Raw genomic sequence first — 18480 nt, forward strand, 5'->3', positions numbered from 1 at the left:
ACAGTCAAACTGCAAATTATTCACTTGACTCCATTTTTATCTATTTTTTTGTTGCTGATTAATTTGCAGAGATAAGAATACTCATCTAAGTAATAAATGCACTAAAATCAGGATAAATTCTCCAAAGATACATTTATCAACATAGAAGAACTAATGTTTTTAAGTGGTTTGGAAACATTCTCAGTTTGTTAAACAATGGGATTGAAACCAATCGTCATGTTGAATCTCAATATTTAGACTTCATAACTCCTAGGTTGATTATTTATAGGATATATTGTCTATCTTATATTCAAAATCATTATTAATTCCTTTGAAAAAAAACACCTCAGTTATATAGATAGTTTGTATATTACCTGCTTAAGTTCAAGCTAGTTTTCCTCAAGGCATTATGTCGGTTGAATAATTACAGGGAACCAAGGATTACTAAACTATTATTTTACTTGTACGTCATAATTCCTTAATTTCATACTGCATTCAACAAATGATGTTTATTTCCTCGATGAAAAGCAAGTTATCTTTCAATTAAAGGGATGGAATCCAATTACCATCTTGTGTCAGTTAAGTCTAACTGAAATAGTACAATCACTACTTAATTTCATTGATGAACACCTCCGGTAACTTTCTTTAGTATGTTATACCTTAAGTTCTGATGAAAATATGTATCTTGTGAGGTCAACTAAGGGAGAATTTAGGACCTGTTCAGATGAATGATAGTAGATAATAAGGAAATTTTTATCAAAATGCTTGAAATTCGCGAAATTGACGATTTGACTCTGACCCTGTAAATAAGTATTAATAACATCCACTATAATATTCGAATAGTGTTCGAAATGACCATCCATGAAACAGTAGAACAATGTACTTCCAGGTAATTTCAAAATGTTGAAGATTGGAATGTTTACCTGATTTGCTGGAATTTTTACTGGTTATTCGAATGATCTTCATGGATAATTGAATTATATCTTTAGGCTAATTGATCGCTTACATAACAAGTTATTAAAATAATATTTCCAGATATTTTGACGTAGTAGAATTGATATACTAACTAGAGATCCTCAGAATAATTCATTTTAAGACAGACAGAACTCAGTGACTACAACTGAAGTTATTACATTTAGAATTCACAATAAGAATGGAATAATATGGAAAGGAATCTTTATTTCATACAAATATCAGAAGATTATTCAATGATTTTCATGAAATGAATAGAATCAGCAATGGATTACTTGATTTTATAGGTGATGATCCTAAATAATTTGTATTTCACTAATCTAACAAAGTGATTATTTCAACCAATCCACGAAGTTGAGCAACCATTCACCAATGTCTTCAGTGAGTTGATGTTTCCCAACAGACCTGGTTGAACTCCACTGTGCTTCCAGGTTTTCCATAGTGGTCTAGCTTCAATTGACTCATGATTTCAACTATATAAAATTACTAAATTCTCTACAAAACCCCCTTCTGATAATGATCACTTGCTCACTAGTGACTGGCTCCATGAGGTATTTCCTGGAGTTCTAGTGGGAAGCAGTGACCAGTGGAGTTCAACCAGGTCTGTTGGGAAACATCAACTCACTGAAGACATTGGTGAATGATTGCTCAACTTCGTGGATTGGTTGAAGTTAAACATTAACACCGTTAGGTGCCAGCTCACTGGTCTAGTGGTTGAGCGCTCACGCGCGAGACTGATAGGTCCTGGGTTCGAATTTCTCGAGGCGGGATCGTGGATGCGCACTGCTGATGAGTCCCACAATAGGACGAAACGGTCGTCTAGTGCTCCCAGGTTTTCCAAAGTGGTCTAGCTTCAATCGACTCATGATTTTAACTATATAAAAGGAATTATTATTTATTTTCTTAGGAATTTTTTAGTAAAGAGGAACACTTGTGAAGTATCATAACTGATGTATTTATTATTCTTATAACAAATAACTTATTTCAATAACACTTATTTCATTCACTTGGAATTCGATGATCATTAAGAAATGTGTGCAATCATGCATTTTGTAAACCAGTGTAATTACAAGTTGGATATACTTTCATTAAACAAGGTAATGATGAATATTACTTTGTAATTTGATGTTATATGATATAGAGTTAATACAGAAAATTAATAACAACAAATTTATTTATAATCAAAGATGGATAGTGGCTAGCAGTGGAATCCAGTATGACGCGCGTTTCGTCCTACTTGGAACTCGTCAGCTGGATGTACCTGCATCTCAGGGTTGATGTTCACTCTGGGACTCGAACCCAGTACCGTTCGCTACAAACACCTTGGCAGTATCTACTTGGATACGAGTGTTGATAGCCATTAGTTCTGCAATGGGGTGAAGTTTAAATTCATTTGTTATCGTTTTTTAAATCTTCCCATTGATGTTTAAGACTGCAATGAATCAGTCTCTTATAGGCATATGTGCACAGCTAGCCACTATCCATCTTTGCTTATAATGCTCGTGAATTAAGGCAATATCGAGGCAATACGCACAGTATGCACATATGGCCAATAAGAGACTGACCAGTTGCAGTCCTAAGCATCAATGGGAAGATTCAAACAAACAATACTAAGTGAACAAATTAAATTGGTAATATATAAATACACATGTAACTTACCATTATTTATGTTAGATTATATGTATTAGGGGTTTATTACTTATATGATTTTAATTATTTATACAATGAATCAAGAAAGATTCTTTTTAAATTACATTTAATTATTCTTTTATCCTCTACAGAACAATATTGTCATACATATAACTTGTTTGTTATCATAATGGTACGTTTCAATTTACTGTTAAGTTTTCTAAGTAGTATTTTATGTGATGATAAACTAGTTTAAATAAATATGAAAACTATGCATTATAATTTAAAACTTTAATGTTTATTTTAAAATACTTTCTGAATTGAATTAAAGTAAGTGAATAATAAACTATGGTAGATTTGAATACATTAAGTAAAGAATACTGAGGGTGTGTTGCACCTTTTCTTTTTTAAACTAATAGTTTAATATAATTATAAGGATGGATCGTTGGTAAACTCAAGGAAGCCTCAAGAAGCCCAGAAAGAGCCGAAGACATTCCATTCAATCACCGCTAAAGGAACATTCTAGAATGTCGACGTGTAGCCCCACTATTGGATGAATAAAAAGGACCCCATGTGCGCCTATTGGCTGTCCGAAATGATGATTTACTTTCAATCAAAAAACTACAAATGCATGAGATTTTCGTACTGCATTTGACACTGTGTTGGGAAAAACATTCCTACTTACTAGTCTTTTGTCTTCTCTCTTGCGACGTTGCGGGTTCGATCGTTTAAGTAGTCTAGTAGTACGCGGCATAGCAAGAATCCAAAGCTCTAGATATAACAATAATTTCACTAGTTTTCATCAAGTCACACATAGCAAATGCTTAAACTTATTACATTTACAATAATTTCGAAACAAATCATTGGTAATATCTATATATAACAACTTTTTGTTCCACTACGAAATTTTGTTTAAAGACGACATTCTGAAAGCAAAGTTCGATGTTAGTTTAGAACTTCTGAGACTGAATAATAAAGTTTGCTTAATTGCCCTATTGTTTTGTTAAAAGTATCTGTGAATCAGGACTATAATCATTTTAGACTAAGGCTAAAGTAATTGAGTAAATATTAGATCAACAAAATCTCTTATATCGAAACAAATAAAAAAAACAAATTCATATAAACACATTGTCAGTTTTTTTGTCTTTGATAATAAATTACCTATTCCAATATCATTTACAAATGTATTTAAACATTATACTAAGGGACGTTCTATTTAATGAATATATACGGAATACTTTATTTAATATATACGTGACGAACTTACTTCAAACGCTGAATTAATACTGAACATTCTTCGTCTTTCGCGTACCTTAGCAACAGATTGGAAATCTTTATTATAAACATTATGAATATATTCTGAACATGATTCATTAGTTATGTTGAGTATATCATCATGACTTGTTTTCAAGTTATCATTGATATCAAATAATTCAGTGTTACATATTCTGGTATCATTATTTTGAAGTGAGAAATTCATATTTTCTAGGGTATTCTGTAAACGAAATGTGTTATTTTCTAATCCCAGATTGAAATAATCATGATTTTCAAAAAAATTTGATCTATTGAACATCAATAAATTATTTTGCATAGTTTCACATTTTGTACGATAATGATGTAATGGATTGTCTGAATGTTGGTGTTGATTTTGATGTGTGTAAAATTTACAATCCGAATTTATATGATTCATATAATGATAGTCTTGGAATAGTATAGATTCATGGTCGTCTATTAATAATTCATCATTACGTGTATCCATAACTATTATGTTCTTTTCTTTTCTTACTAATTGTATGTTCAAACTGCTTTACTTTAACAATATTACTTATAACACTAATAAGTAGTAATATCTTAGTGTAAATATTAACTCCAATATCTATATAATTGAATAATTTTCAAATGAAAATTTTTCAGTGAAAATTAGCCACTATTTATAAGTTATTATCTATACTTAACAGTTGATCCCATTGAACAGTTAATATAGATGTGTTTAATTGTTTGTTTATGTGGCTTAAGAATTTGTCATTTGCAGAAAAGAAAATAGCATCGGGTGACTTATTTAGTATTTTTTCAAGAAAAACAAAAAAACTGAAGTATTAATGAGATGAGCAGTAAGAAAATTAAAAATGCCCCACTTAAATGTTTGATTGAGTGTACAATCTGTCGAACGTAATTAACAAATGTGTGTTTTTAGGTGAAATTAAAGTAAAAAAAAAAACTATTAATGTCCCCTGGAATATATTTTTATTAATCATATTTACACCTCTCTCTCGCTCTCTGTCTGTCTGTCTGTCTGTCTGTCACTCTCTACCTATCTCACTTCTACACTGTTTTTTCTTTTGATAAATTAACCCCCCCCCTTATTATTGTTGACCAACATTTATGAAATATGAAACACATGTATACAAAAAAAAGACAACAACAACAAGAGAAAATACGACTATCGAATGTAAATAAATTATTGAAATTATCCTGTTTACCTTTAGGCAAAGATAGAATCTTTTTCTATAAACTGATTGAATTTCAACTGTTTCTGGCATTATTAGTTTATTGAAGATGGGATGATATTAAGTTTGTTTTTTTTTGTTGAAAGAAATATGTGGCAAGAAAAAAAACATGTATATATTCTTTTCTCTGAAGTGTTATATAATATCCATAATTAAAAGAATAATCTGAAATTTAAATATCTAAATTAGTAAAATAGTTTTGACGGATCATTGAATACAGTTTAAAATCATGAAACTTTGTAGTGACTATTTCAAATGATAAGAAACCTTTTTAATAAACAAACTCATTAGCGAAAATCACCACATGAGTGCTCCTCTGATATGACAAGCTTGGATTGTGTTTTATTAATAGTTTTCAATAAGCGTTGAGGTAGAGCAAAACTTTTAAATATCTTTTGTATAGATAGATCATTGATTATGATCGTTCTTTTACATTGTGAAAAAGTTGTTTTCACGATGCAGTATAACAATAAGAGAATGCTATTAATGTTTAATTGACTCACTCTCGAAATGCTTGAACAACAGTTCTTTCAACTTCATATCAGGTCTTTTCAAATCCCCTTGGATGAACCTGACAATAGTGAGAACATGATCACTTTTCAGTTGAAATGTCTGAAAACACTGAAGATAGTTTTCCAGTTACTGAAACTTATCATAAAAGCATTATTGTGCAGTAAATGTGAAGAATTTCGACTTTAAACAAATCATTCAGCAAGAATATTCCATGTCGTTACTAATTGACTAGTTTATATTTGACTGATAAATATTCAGTAATTGATATTTAGAATTAATTTAGACATGTTAAGAGTTAACTCAAACACACTCGAATTTTTCAGATGTTTTAACACATTTTTTCTGAAGTAGCTCGATGTTTATTTATCAAGATACCTATAGCCTTACAAATTATGCTTAATATATCTATATTTATGATATTGAATCATATTACTATTACATTACCTTGTCTCCATTAATTCTGGTTACATGAAATTTTGTGAAGCTAGTTAACAATAACCATACATACACTGCCTGGTTGACAAAAATTCATTATCTTCTTTAAATTTAGAATATAATTTGAGTCACTATACGAATCATATGTTGAAAATAGGCGCGATTGAATTCCAAGTCAAACTATGCCGCTCAGTGGTAATTTATATACTTTAATAGGCTAAATTATTTACTGAAGTATATCAGTCAACAATCTCAAAATCGAACACATTACTCTGAAGCTGATATTCAGATCGTATTCGACGAACTTCACCATGTAGCTAATTCCTATATACATTCATAATCCGTATGCTTTTTGATCCGGAATTGTCGCTAAAATGTAGAATAAATACTGTTAATTGCTTATAAAGTATGCTACAAATTCCAGTCTTTAGGAATAGGTAGAATTCGTGAATGTTGTTTAAAATTTTAAAGCATATCTAAGTGATTTAAAATGATATTATACTGTACCTAACCAGACAACGAACACGTTTTGAGCCAAAATTAGAACTCATTAGTATTTATCACATACTGTACACAGACTAATGGTTTTACAAAGACTGAAGATATTACCATCAGGTTCTCCAATCAGAGAACTCACTGGACTTTTCTGACTATGAGTGACTACCAAAGCTACTGGGTATGTGTATTTAGATGGGATTTACCTCTAAATACCTAGTAACGGTTAGAGTTTGTTCACCGTTGGTGCATTCAACAATTCTTTGACTTATTTATCGAATCATTTATTTATTTTTTGTTTTCAAGCGACTTCGATTTTCTCTAATTACCTTGATATGCAGTGCACGGTTAACTAGACATATCAGCGACAGAATTGTATGAGAATACATCCAGATTTATTTATTTATACACATAAATATTGGTACAAGGAAGCACCAGATACATATGCGCCACACAAATCTCATTTGATTTGTGTGAGGGCTGTGATACTGCCCAGGTGCCAAAACTGAAGCAGGTGGTTTTCTTAGGGGACCACACCCGGAGCCTTCGACCTAAAGATCTGATCCACAAGGCAGTGGAGCATCGTGAGGAGATGCAGTCCCATGGTAGCCAGTGACCAACGATTGATTCATATGATATTTGTTCCCTCAGGATACTGAAGCCCATGTGCACCATTGGTTTGGGATCAGGGTTTTCCAACTCCCCTGGTTGGACTTTCTGTATCCACCAACCCGGTTAAAGTGCCGGACATTCGCTTTTCGTCCTCTCAATTTGGTAAAACACCCCCGCCACGGGAAGGCAGTGAGTAGGACTTTCCTGGCAGAGGCTGTATACGCGTGGCCATGTGAGAGTATTTCGAGAGGGAGAGCGGACTCTCCCCACTATCGGCCGTACCAAAGCATTTTGGGGGCAGGAATGTGGCCGCCAGGATAATCCGAGTTTTAAGATATCCAATATGCATTGGGTTTTTTTTACAAGTACATCAAACGTTTGTTTGTTCAACTTAATTATACGTCATACTAATAAGTTTTGACTGACTTTTTCACCTTTATTGATTTCAAAAGTTAAGATTCGATTGAAAAATAAAGTATATAATGGTTGAAAAAATTTAAAAAGTGTCAGAAGTTTTGTCTGATTTATGGCATCAAAGATGATTTACAATTCGATGATCTCTAACTATTTCAGAATCCACAGTGACGTGACGGTCTATCGTTTCCCAACATTCCAGAAAAAGCTTATATTTACTGACTACTAAGGATCTCTGAACCTACCTAAAACATCTGGGTTTCGCTTTAATCACTGGTGCTTTTTAATCGTTCTCACTACCCTACTAACAGGTCATGAGCTGTGGTGTTAGATACCTCCGCAAAACAAGGTATTTTAAATACTTAACATCATTAGTCTTTATGGACACTACTGGCTGCAAGCGCTCGATCTATCCGTTGCTGACAGATCACGGTATGAACCAGGCGCGATACCGTCTAATTCCTCCAGATAGTTAGTTATCGTGCTTCACGTTACGCTATACGAGAAGAAAATCACGGTGTATTTCTTCTACCAGCAGTACATCATTTCATTCCATAGACAAGTCTACCATAAATATTATTTACATTATACATATTGTAATTTGTCATCTACTTATATTACCGTGTAAATGTATTTTAGATGTGCATCAAGTAGCACGTTGATATTCTGATTACTTTTCTTGACTTATACGTACGTTTGCAGATAAGAATTGTAGTCAAGTTTAGGTGGAAACATCAATATTTCAATTGGCTATCAGAAACTTTTTTTATCCAGCTTGGTAAAATACTAACTCCAAAACCTTGCATTAGGCATCATAGTGCATACAGTTGATCGATTATAGAACTAGACTAATATGGTGTTAAGTTATAAATTCGAGTTCTAGTGAAAATTGTTGATCAGGATGGGACGTGCTATCGATTTCTAATGGTACAGTGCAGCTGTTAAGCACCCTTGTGACATAATAGTTAAGCTTATCTAATCTGGTGCTGGAAAATATTCAAATTTCCAGATGATACTGTCACTTTATTAATGCTACCACTATATTTGCCTTCACAGACGGGATACTATTATCTAACCGTGTGGTCCAAAATTCACTAAGGGTCAATTTGGAAATTCAACGTTATACCTAGGTTGTATTGCTTTTTTAAGTGATTGTACACAGCATATATGTCAGCATGTTGAAGACGACTGGAATTATAACAACTAATTAACTAAGTCTACCATCATGTACTGATATTGACTGACCAGGCAGGATTGTGAAGGAATGAAGGCTTCGAAAAACCCTTCATAGTGTTTTATTTAAAATCATTGTTATTTCTTGAGTATTTCCTTTCTCTTCGTATGTTAACTTTTATTCACGACTCGTTCAACCATGTTTTTATATTTCTCGATCCGAACCACTGACAATCAGATGTTGTTTGATTTAACTCAAGGTTAAAACATGGAGCGGTTGGTGATTAGTATTCTCTGATTGTCTGCTTGCAGACAGAAATTCAACCCCGTTTTGTTGGAAATATTCCTGTTGATTGTCAGATACATAACAGCTAGACTTATTAACCATTTTTGGCTGCATGGTACTTTATTTTGTACAAGATAAGTCTTTGACTGTAAAGAGGTAGCTGTACCGTTGAAGTATGCGGAGTTACTTAACACGAACTTATTTTGCGAGTGATTTTTGTTATTATTCGTTTTTTTCATGGCTTTACATAACTTGAGCAATTACTATTATTGATAGTAAAACTATTGTTTAAATTCGACCTTGATCTTCCGTTAGCTTTTCGGTTTCCTGCTCGCGTGGCACTCTGACGATAGCTCTTTAATACACTGTTGCACGCACACTTCTCGTTCTCATTCATCAGCTGCCACGTTAAAAAGACAGTAATATCTTTGATATCTTTATTTACAGATCGTATTAATATTCCTACTACGTGATTATTCTGTCTCTATATTACTTCATTGGCCGCTATACTTTTCACAGTATCTATCATTATTTTGGCATTAACATATTTGTCCCGCCACAGGTATTTTGTATTTCTATGGTATAATTTGGTTCAGCAATGAAATCATATAAATTAGGTACTAAATTTTCGATTGGACATAATCGCTAAATATGAGTGATTAGAAAAGTTTTCGCATACTACACAGTAGAACCCAGTTTGGTATAGTTGAATGAATTTGGTTGGTTGGGTTTTTTTCTGCATTTGGATTAAATAATAGAAGTTAGGCCTTAGCAGAGGTTACGAAGAGTATAATGAAACACCTGGTGCATGGGACAGTTATCAAGAATGGAAACCTCAGTGAAGCTTTGATGTCGATGTTTACTGTTCCAGCTTTAACAAGTACAACTGGCTTAATATTCACAAGAAATTATTCAAGATATTTCGTGGTATTGTTTACATTGGAGGAGAATGATATTTGTAACTGCCATACACCCATTAACTTCTGTGCCAGATCAAATATATTGCCTATCCTAATGTCAAAGTCATCTTATTAATTCTATTCTGAAGTATTAAACTGGCAAGTAAAGGAGGTTAACATCAGAATCTCTGGAATATGGTATAACAATGTACCAAAAATAGTTTGGTATATGTCCATAAATTGGAATAAAATGCCACCTAGCAGTCAAACTCCATTTGGGACAAGATAAAGTCAGTTGCAATGGTTCCCGTCCAGCAAGAGTTTACTTCGTGAGCTAGAGGAGCATCAAGAGTAACGTAAGTCGGGATGGGAAGGAGAACTAACGAAAAGGTGAGTCTATGACCTAGCAAGCACACAAGATGTACCTACATTTGTTGAGGAAAGAGTTACGAAACAATCAGAAATGCTACGAATCGGTCGCCGTATTTGAATCTTGCCTTGCTTTTCTAGTATACTTACATTCGTACATCCTTCTTCGATAGTGACTTCCTGGTCAAAGGTTCTTCAGTTCAAAAGAGTTCAAACATGAATTCAACAATTTACAACGAATTTAGGGAATCATAAATCTAACATACTCAGCTGATGTGCAATCAGCATGTTATAATAATAATAATAATAATAATATATTCTGAAGATAATATTTACAGAATTCACACCATTTCATTAATTTCTTCCACGAAGCTACATATTCCTCGTAAGATTTACTTAAAGTAGACGGTTAACTCACCATTATTATAAACACTACCCGACAACTAGTGGTCTCGTATTTGCTGAGCTTTAAAATTATCACCCGATTTGGATGGTACAAAACGTTATCAGTACCAAATTAATGTACTCTCTTTCCTATCTACCTCTTATAGGCCTAATGAATTTGGGTTAATTTTATTGACAGATCATTAATTTCATCTTGTTACCCGTTATGTTATTCATAAATATTATTCACCTGCAATTCTCCGCCTCTTTTGATAAACACTGCTCGAACGTTATGCCTCCACAAATGCTTATTCTTCGTTTAGAAATCTATACCTCATACCGTAGTAATATATAGAGCTTCACCGATCCCAAACTCACAGTCCATAGTGTATACCCATTTATTAGGATTGTAAGGCGTCAAGTGGAACACGGCATTTAGTCCAGGATCCCTCTAAAATTAGTCTGACATCACGAAAAGAGAGATTGTTGTTGCAGACAACCAAGCATTTATGATAAGGACGATGATTTTAATCCAATCATGGTAGTGGGGCAGAATATTTTGCATTGTTCAGCCTCTTTATCATCGTTGATGAGGTAATCAGTCAGTGACATCGAAGCTGTCGTTACTACTTCTTAGACTCATGTTTTCGATTTGATACTAGTTTCGGCACCTCAGGAAGATAACCTATGAAATGCCAGCTAAGATTCGAGCGGAATAACGAAGCAGATATCATGTGACGGAAAAATGTATGATAATGAAAAATCACATAGTAAACGATAGAGTTATTAACGTTTTTGCGCACGGTACGTGGTTTTGATATACTTGAGTTTGACGGACAGATTTTCCTTCTTTTTATAGATTTTCCCCTCATTACTTGAAGCCAATCCATCTTTCTACATATTAGAAGCCACTGTTTTTTATTTCTTTACTTCTGTCTGGTCGTAGTCAGCGTTGTGCCTCGGTGCATAGTTAGGGGTTGGAGCTCGGGGTCGGTAAGAACATCTCACGAGATCACGCTAGATGTTCATTCTTATTGTTGTGATCTGAGCGATTTTATCTGGCACTGTTGCCATTGGTTGTTGTAACAGTGAATGATTTTGCTGTAGTTGTTGAATCACCAGATTCGTGTTTATGTTAACAAGTTCTGATTTAGTAGTTGAGGATAATTAATTACACCGTAATTCATTCCCGAATTTACGTGTACACTTCAACCGCAATATATGCATTTTGTCTGCTGCGCTACAGTTCCACTGGGTAAATACTTAGGTAGTAAACTTCCATAACCATTCCTGCGTAACACGATCCTGACTCATTAGTGTCGCCTTTTACAAGTCCTTCAAGAAAGCTTCCCATCGTGAAAACTTTTTCGAATACTATCAATAGTGCTTGTAAAGATGGCATGTAGCCGCTGTACCAGAAGTGAGTCGTTATTGTAAGCATATGTATTGAGCATATCACGGTGGAATTCTGCAGCGCTTGAAAACACACCAATAATCGTGGTTAGTAGATCGATCTCAAAATAAATCAGCAATTGACGGGACATGATGATCTGCACATGTTCAAAATGAAGGTGTTTAGATGATACTTGAGAATAAACGGAGGGAAAAACAACGACGAAGCAGTTGTATCATTTGGAAACTATCTATCGTAAGTTCCACCTAGTGAGCTTAGTCCATTCAGCTGTCTACAGAGATTCGCCGTAAAAAATTGCAAGCTTCAGACAAGTAACAAGGTTTGTCCGTGATACAAAACTGGGAGTGACATATTTTCTTAGTGTAGAGGAAAGCGTGAACTTTATTGTTGATTCTCCTGGACAGTAGCAGCAGCTTCAGTTTAGTATGTTATTTATTCATCTAACTAACAAAATAATATTTCATACACTTGGAAGTCGGTGTACCACCAAAATCCTTGGTAACATTAATATCTACAAGGCAAGAACTCTGGACAAATAGATAGGATTATCTTGTGAGACAATACGTGTTCCACAATACATAAAGTTTCCAGTCAAAACACTGACTCGTTTTAAGCATAATTTCACGTAGTCTCTTGTTTTGGAATATAAATTACTCTGCACCAGATCAACTGTGATGGACATTTAAATTTCAAGGTTACAGAGATAGCACTAGTTAATCTAGTCTCAAAAATAGCTTGTTCTGATTTTAGATGACTGTTAAAACAGTGATCGGTTTATGACCTGCTCTAATAATTCGTAAATCCGAGTTCAACAATGTGAACCAAACTCTCGTTTCCTGCCACAATGTTTCGACATGGAAAACCGGTCAGATGGTTTGAGCTTTATTTAATTTAGCACAAATTATTTTGATCAAAAATATGTAGCGGTGGATAAATCCCACAAAGCAGTTCTGTAAGTCTTCAAAATTGATGCTGAACATATTGGCTTTGCTGAACTCGCCTAGCTGAAGGCGCTCAGCCACTCATTCAAACCAGATCACGATTGTATATGTAGTAGCATTGAACTCTAACCACACGACCTTTGAAGCCAAGCGTGTAATTGCTGAAAAGATTGATATTCGACAATTAACGCAAAGAGGTCAACAACGGAGAAGGCGGAAAGAGTTCATTGGATTCAATAAGATGGTATGGATCAGCCTTGCAGACGTGGTCAGTCTGTATAACTTGTCTCTACTCACATTAAATATATTTTTCTATCCTTAGCTTAACTATTTTATTTAGAAACTCTAGACAACATATTGTGAATTGTTACGATACGATGAGTCAGTATAGACAATGATGTGACTTCCACATAAGATCTTGTAGACTAGGCAGTCAAATTCACGACATATCTACAACTTTAGGATTAGGTCTATTATTATAATGATAATAATAACGGAGTATACAAAATGTATACAGGCACACCGAGCTATTCGTTTCCTACAATCGTTAGAGAGGTTAGATTTAACGCTTCTGAATGAATATAAAGCCTCCGAAATACATCTTCGAACCTCTTCACTTCCCACTTCTGATCTCATTGGCATGCTTCGATCACAAAGGTGTTATGTATGAAGGCGTTGTAAAGCCCCGAATACCTGTGGCATCTTCAGTGGTGAAATTGATGTTATCTGGTACATCAATTCATCGATTGTGGATCTATCCCTTTTAAGAACCTTATATATCGTTCTTTAACTTTTATTTTCGAAGTATTGTGATATCGTTTTGATATTTTCGTGTATTTTTCCTCGATTATTGGTGCATCTTATCCTCATCACGATAGGACAGATGCCTGAGCTATTTAAGATTAGGACTTCACCGCTCCCCACAATTTCAGCTAACAGCATTCTGGTCCGACAGTATGGAGGCCTGGCTCTGTTACGCAGTAGCTGAATCCCACGAACACGGCGTTACAGACCCATGAACAAAATTGGAAGTAAAGCACGGCGAATCCACTGGTGATCTGGTGCAGACGCGTGACCTAGCACCTTCAGCTAAGTTCGTTCACCAAAACCAATCAGGTTAGCATTAAATATCGAAAACTTAAAGAGCTACTGATTTTGGGGATTTATTTATCGCTACAGAATTATCTCGAGTGGATGCATGAACGATAACCTTCAGCTGGGGTATATCCAGGTAGATAACATGAGTTCAGCATCAATCTTGAAGACTAACAGCCCTATTTATTTCATAGACTTATTCATAACAATAATCTGTAGCCTCTACGATCCTGTCCACAGGCATTTAAAAAATAAAGTAGTAATGTTTGACTACTACATAAAAAACACAGTCATTTTGATAAAACTGATAAAAATTTAACAAAACGCATTATTGATTGCAAACCGTAGGAGTTTTTTAAGGTGTGTCAGTGTTCTTACTATAATTCCTCATTCCTTTTCTTATTCGTTTTATCGCACTAACTGCAACGAAAAAAGAGGTCGGTAGCTTTTCAAATAATTTCTGATTATCGTTATGATTAGAAAAGGATACTATAACCGTATGTTTGCTTGTTGAACACAAACAAATTCGCAACGGCAGTTTTTCATGCTGGTGAAAACGTTTAATAATTAAATTTTTCTTCCTCTTCACTTTGTCGTAGCTGTAAATCTCGCTATTTTGGGGAATATTCGGGGAAGCCGCTGTAGAAAATTTGAGAGGAATTTCGGGAGAATGGCACAAAAACTTTTAACTTACTTCAAACATTAAAAAATTTTGAACACGACCACTAGTCTGTGGTTTCTCCCCCGAATTTCCCCGAAATAGGGAGATTAGGTTTTCTCATATTTCACATAGTAAGTCTGAACTTCTCGAAAATTATATTCTCGTTTAACCATCAAATAAAAGCTTTGTATAACAGCGTTTTCGTTGAAGTAAAAATAACAGAATTATGAGGCGAGTATACTTCTTCCGTATTCTTTAATATTGTTCGTAGTATATAAATTGGTAATTACCTTGTCTATTTTCCAAAATAACTATGGTTTGTTTGAGCAATTAGCAAGTTATTTTGAGTCGTCCACTAGCATATTATGGGGTATTTCATCCATATTGACATTTTGTCGCGATAATTTATGTCTGTTTCTTCCTAGGATGAATTTTTATATTGTCTAGTGAAACACTGCTTAGCCCATAGAAGTGTGATTCTAATGTGTAGTCATCAAAAGCAAAGTAATTGAAACTGAATTAAGGGTAGTTTCTTTCATCCTTCTTTCATTTGCATTTATTCATTGGTAAGTTTCCCATCTTTAAACAATAAAAACATGGAAAAAATCTGGTTTCCAAAGGATTCCTCAGTTGATTATCCCTCAAATTCTGATGATTGTGTGGCCTTGAACTTCCAAAAGATTTCAGCAAAGGCGTTTCATCTTTATATTTTTTGGTCACATGGCTTTAAGTAACTCCTTCAGACAAACAAATTTGTGAGTTTTCTACACACTTACCATATCAGCTTAGTTGGATGCCTCACTAACTGAGGGCATTCGGCCGTTAATATCAGAATATGGTTCAGCATAGCCCAGAGTACATCTCCAGTAGCTTGCTAAGTAGAGCATAACCTTTACACTATCTATAATCCGAGTATCTCTTCTCATCCATTCACCTTCATTTTCTCCTCTAACTGTCCTAGAAACATTAGAGTAGAAGAGACCCAAACATCAGCGTTGTCGAATTTGGCTATATTCAGATCTGCTTACGCACCATAGTTGACAGATCAAATAACATTTCATTGAACTATTAAGCTACAACTGGGTGAAATTACATTGGAGTCTCCTGTATATCACCCACTCAGATTTATAAACTGGTTGGAGTAGGAAAGAAAGGAACGAAAGCTTTGAATGCTCTGTTAGTGGTTCTTCCTTGCTGTTTGATAGTAATTGAATAGGGATATTTTAAAAGAGACTGTTAATAAACCTATAGACATGACTCAGTAATGCGTGCATTGTCATTTCCTTACAAATTCACAGTAGTCATTTCTTTAAGAACGTGTGGGAACCTCAACATTTCCTGACGTTTGGAAATGTGTCTACAAAATCAATAGCCCGAGCCTATAAGTTTTATCAGCAAAACCTACCTGAAAATTCCTTGAAAATACTGTAACTAATTAACCCTTAACTAATGTCGTCGTCTTTTTAAGTATTACCGAGAATCTTTTTGCAACTTAAAATTCTTTCAATTCTTTGGGAAACTCAGAGTGGAAGCACCCATCAATAGTGCTTTCGAAGGCTGAGGAGATAATCTACAAACATAATTTTTCTCGTGAAATTTGTATGGCATCACGTGGTTGTGAGAATGAGGAGTATTTGAATTATAGCATAAACTAGAAATCTCAGAGATAACGCAGTTTAACCAAAAAGTACTAGTTGAACATGAATGAATATACCGTATTCGGAATTCAAAATCAAGCAATCATCAAGTACGAAGGAATCATTGGTTCATATAAACATCACAGTGGTGTTCATCGAATGCACTAGATGTGTCATAGTCTTTATATGCATTAGTTAATGGGGAGTTGCTTTTTGATCAAGATGCATATTCAACAATTATAACGTTGCATTCTTTGGTTTGACTAACTTGAAATTTAGCAAATGAAGACCAGGACCAATCTTTTAGTTGGAAGGGAGTGTATTATCCCTCCGACAACACAGTTGTATAGTAGCTTCATAATAAAATTAATTAAGAATATGAGTTTTAACTAACCTTATGTTTTCATGTGATATAATTATTTTAGATACATTAAGGAGTTGCAAACACATCACATCATATTCATGATTAAACTGATTACTTAATAAGTATTCCAGCAAAAGTACTCAAATGTCTATAATTCATGTAACGTTTCTCTACCTAGTCTATGTTAAACTTAATGTTTAGGATAAAAATCTTGTGATCAGCAATGTTCAGGATAAGCGGTTTTGATTGTGATAGTCTCTGGATTGTTTAAATAAATTGTTAAGTGCTGCGCAGAGTTTTAATTTATTACTTTTTTACACTGTAATACCTATTCTTTTAGATTAGCAAACGGTCTTTCAAAATGTGAGTATTTGGAGTAAAGTGAAAAACATTCAATCTCTTTAGCAGTGACAAAAGCTAACCTACAAAACAATGTTTGCTTTGTTTTAAACAAGATCAAAGCAGCATTAAATTTGGAAAAATGTCTGTCCTCAGTTTTTCTAAAGTAGTAATGGGATTTAGGCTTCGAAATTCTACTTTAAAGATAAAATAAAAACAAATATTAAAATCTTAGTACTTGATTCTTTCTGATGTTTAGTAGATAAAAAAATTAAAAGCATGCATAACTGAGCTGAGAACACGCATCGAATGTAGTTTTATTCACCTTTTTCTGACCATTACACATAGAAAAACTAACGGTTGTATTTGCTCCTATATTAGGTGACATGTATAATTTATTACCTATTCAATTATCTACAACGTTTTATCGAAAAATATAATAAAAATTTTCATTCGGAATCACAAACCATGTTATTTTACAAAGTTTTATTTCAGTACGATAATCACTTTGAATAGGAATACCAACACATCACTGAATAATAAAGTCTTCTTTAATACCAAAGTAGAAACTAAGTATTAACTATTTTCTGACTTAGCATATATTAATAAATTGCTATCAAGAACTGAAAGTAATTATTCTGGCAAAATAACTAGTCGAAATATTGGCTTATTATGATCATTCCATATCATGTCATTATAAATTGCCTTTATCGCTATTTTTGACTAGATCTGATTAAAACACTTAAAATGTAGTCTTCCAGGTAAATCATGGATGCAGTTTATACGCTGTAAATGAATCACAGCTACTAAGTTAGTAAATTAAATTTTTGTCTTGAATTTGCAGCCCTTCACCCAATAAGTGTTTACAATTAACTACACTTACTTGATCCACCTTTTTGTTTGCTTTAATAAATGGATGTAGTTTATTTTGTTTCGTCCGTATTGCAACTCAACTCATCAGAAACGGGTAGCGAAATAAACGAAGTTTTCGAAAAACTAATAGGAGAACCAGAAAGTCTGCGTAAATCTACTACTCAACGTTGAATTTCGTGTCATTTTAAAGAGAAAAAAATATGGCACAGTTTTCCTAATTATTTGAATTTCTGAGTATTAGTATCTGGTCAACATAACCGTCTTCTAGCGAAGGATCAGCACTCAATGAACTATGGTTTGTTCCCTCCATTGGATAGACCAAGGTTGTGAGCCCCAATGTATGAAGGACAGCATTAATTACGTTGTAATCACTTAAGAAAATCTCACTCAGTATTTATTCATTGAAGTTTATGTCGGATGATAAAATCAAAGTATGAAGTGATGTTTAATTATTCTTGTACACTAATCTAGTAATTGCTACCTGTATAT

General features: G+C 33.9%; 1 protein-coding gene across 1 annotated transcript; it reads right to left on the minus strand.

Annotated features, from left to right (window-relative positions):
- Positions 1-3823: 3823 nt before the first annotated feature.
- Positions 3824-4339, minus strand: Smp_136120 (putative n-twist; the record flags this gene model as incomplete). Its single annotated transcript, XM_018793958.1, has 1 exon — positions 3824-4339. The coding sequence occupies one exon, from the start codon at positions 4337-4339 to the stop codon at positions 3824-3826; it is 516 nt and encodes a 171-aa protein (XP_018648418.1).
- Positions 4340-18480: the final 14141 nt, after the last annotated feature.

The sequence above is a fragment of the Schistosoma mansoni genome, chromosome 1 (genome assembly GCF_000237925.1).
Source record: "Schistosoma mansoni strain Puerto Rico chromosome 1, complete genome".
In the NCBI taxonomy this organism is placed as follows: Eukaryota; Metazoa; Platyhelminthes; class Trematoda; order Strigeidida; family Schistosomatidae; genus Schistosoma; species Schistosoma mansoni.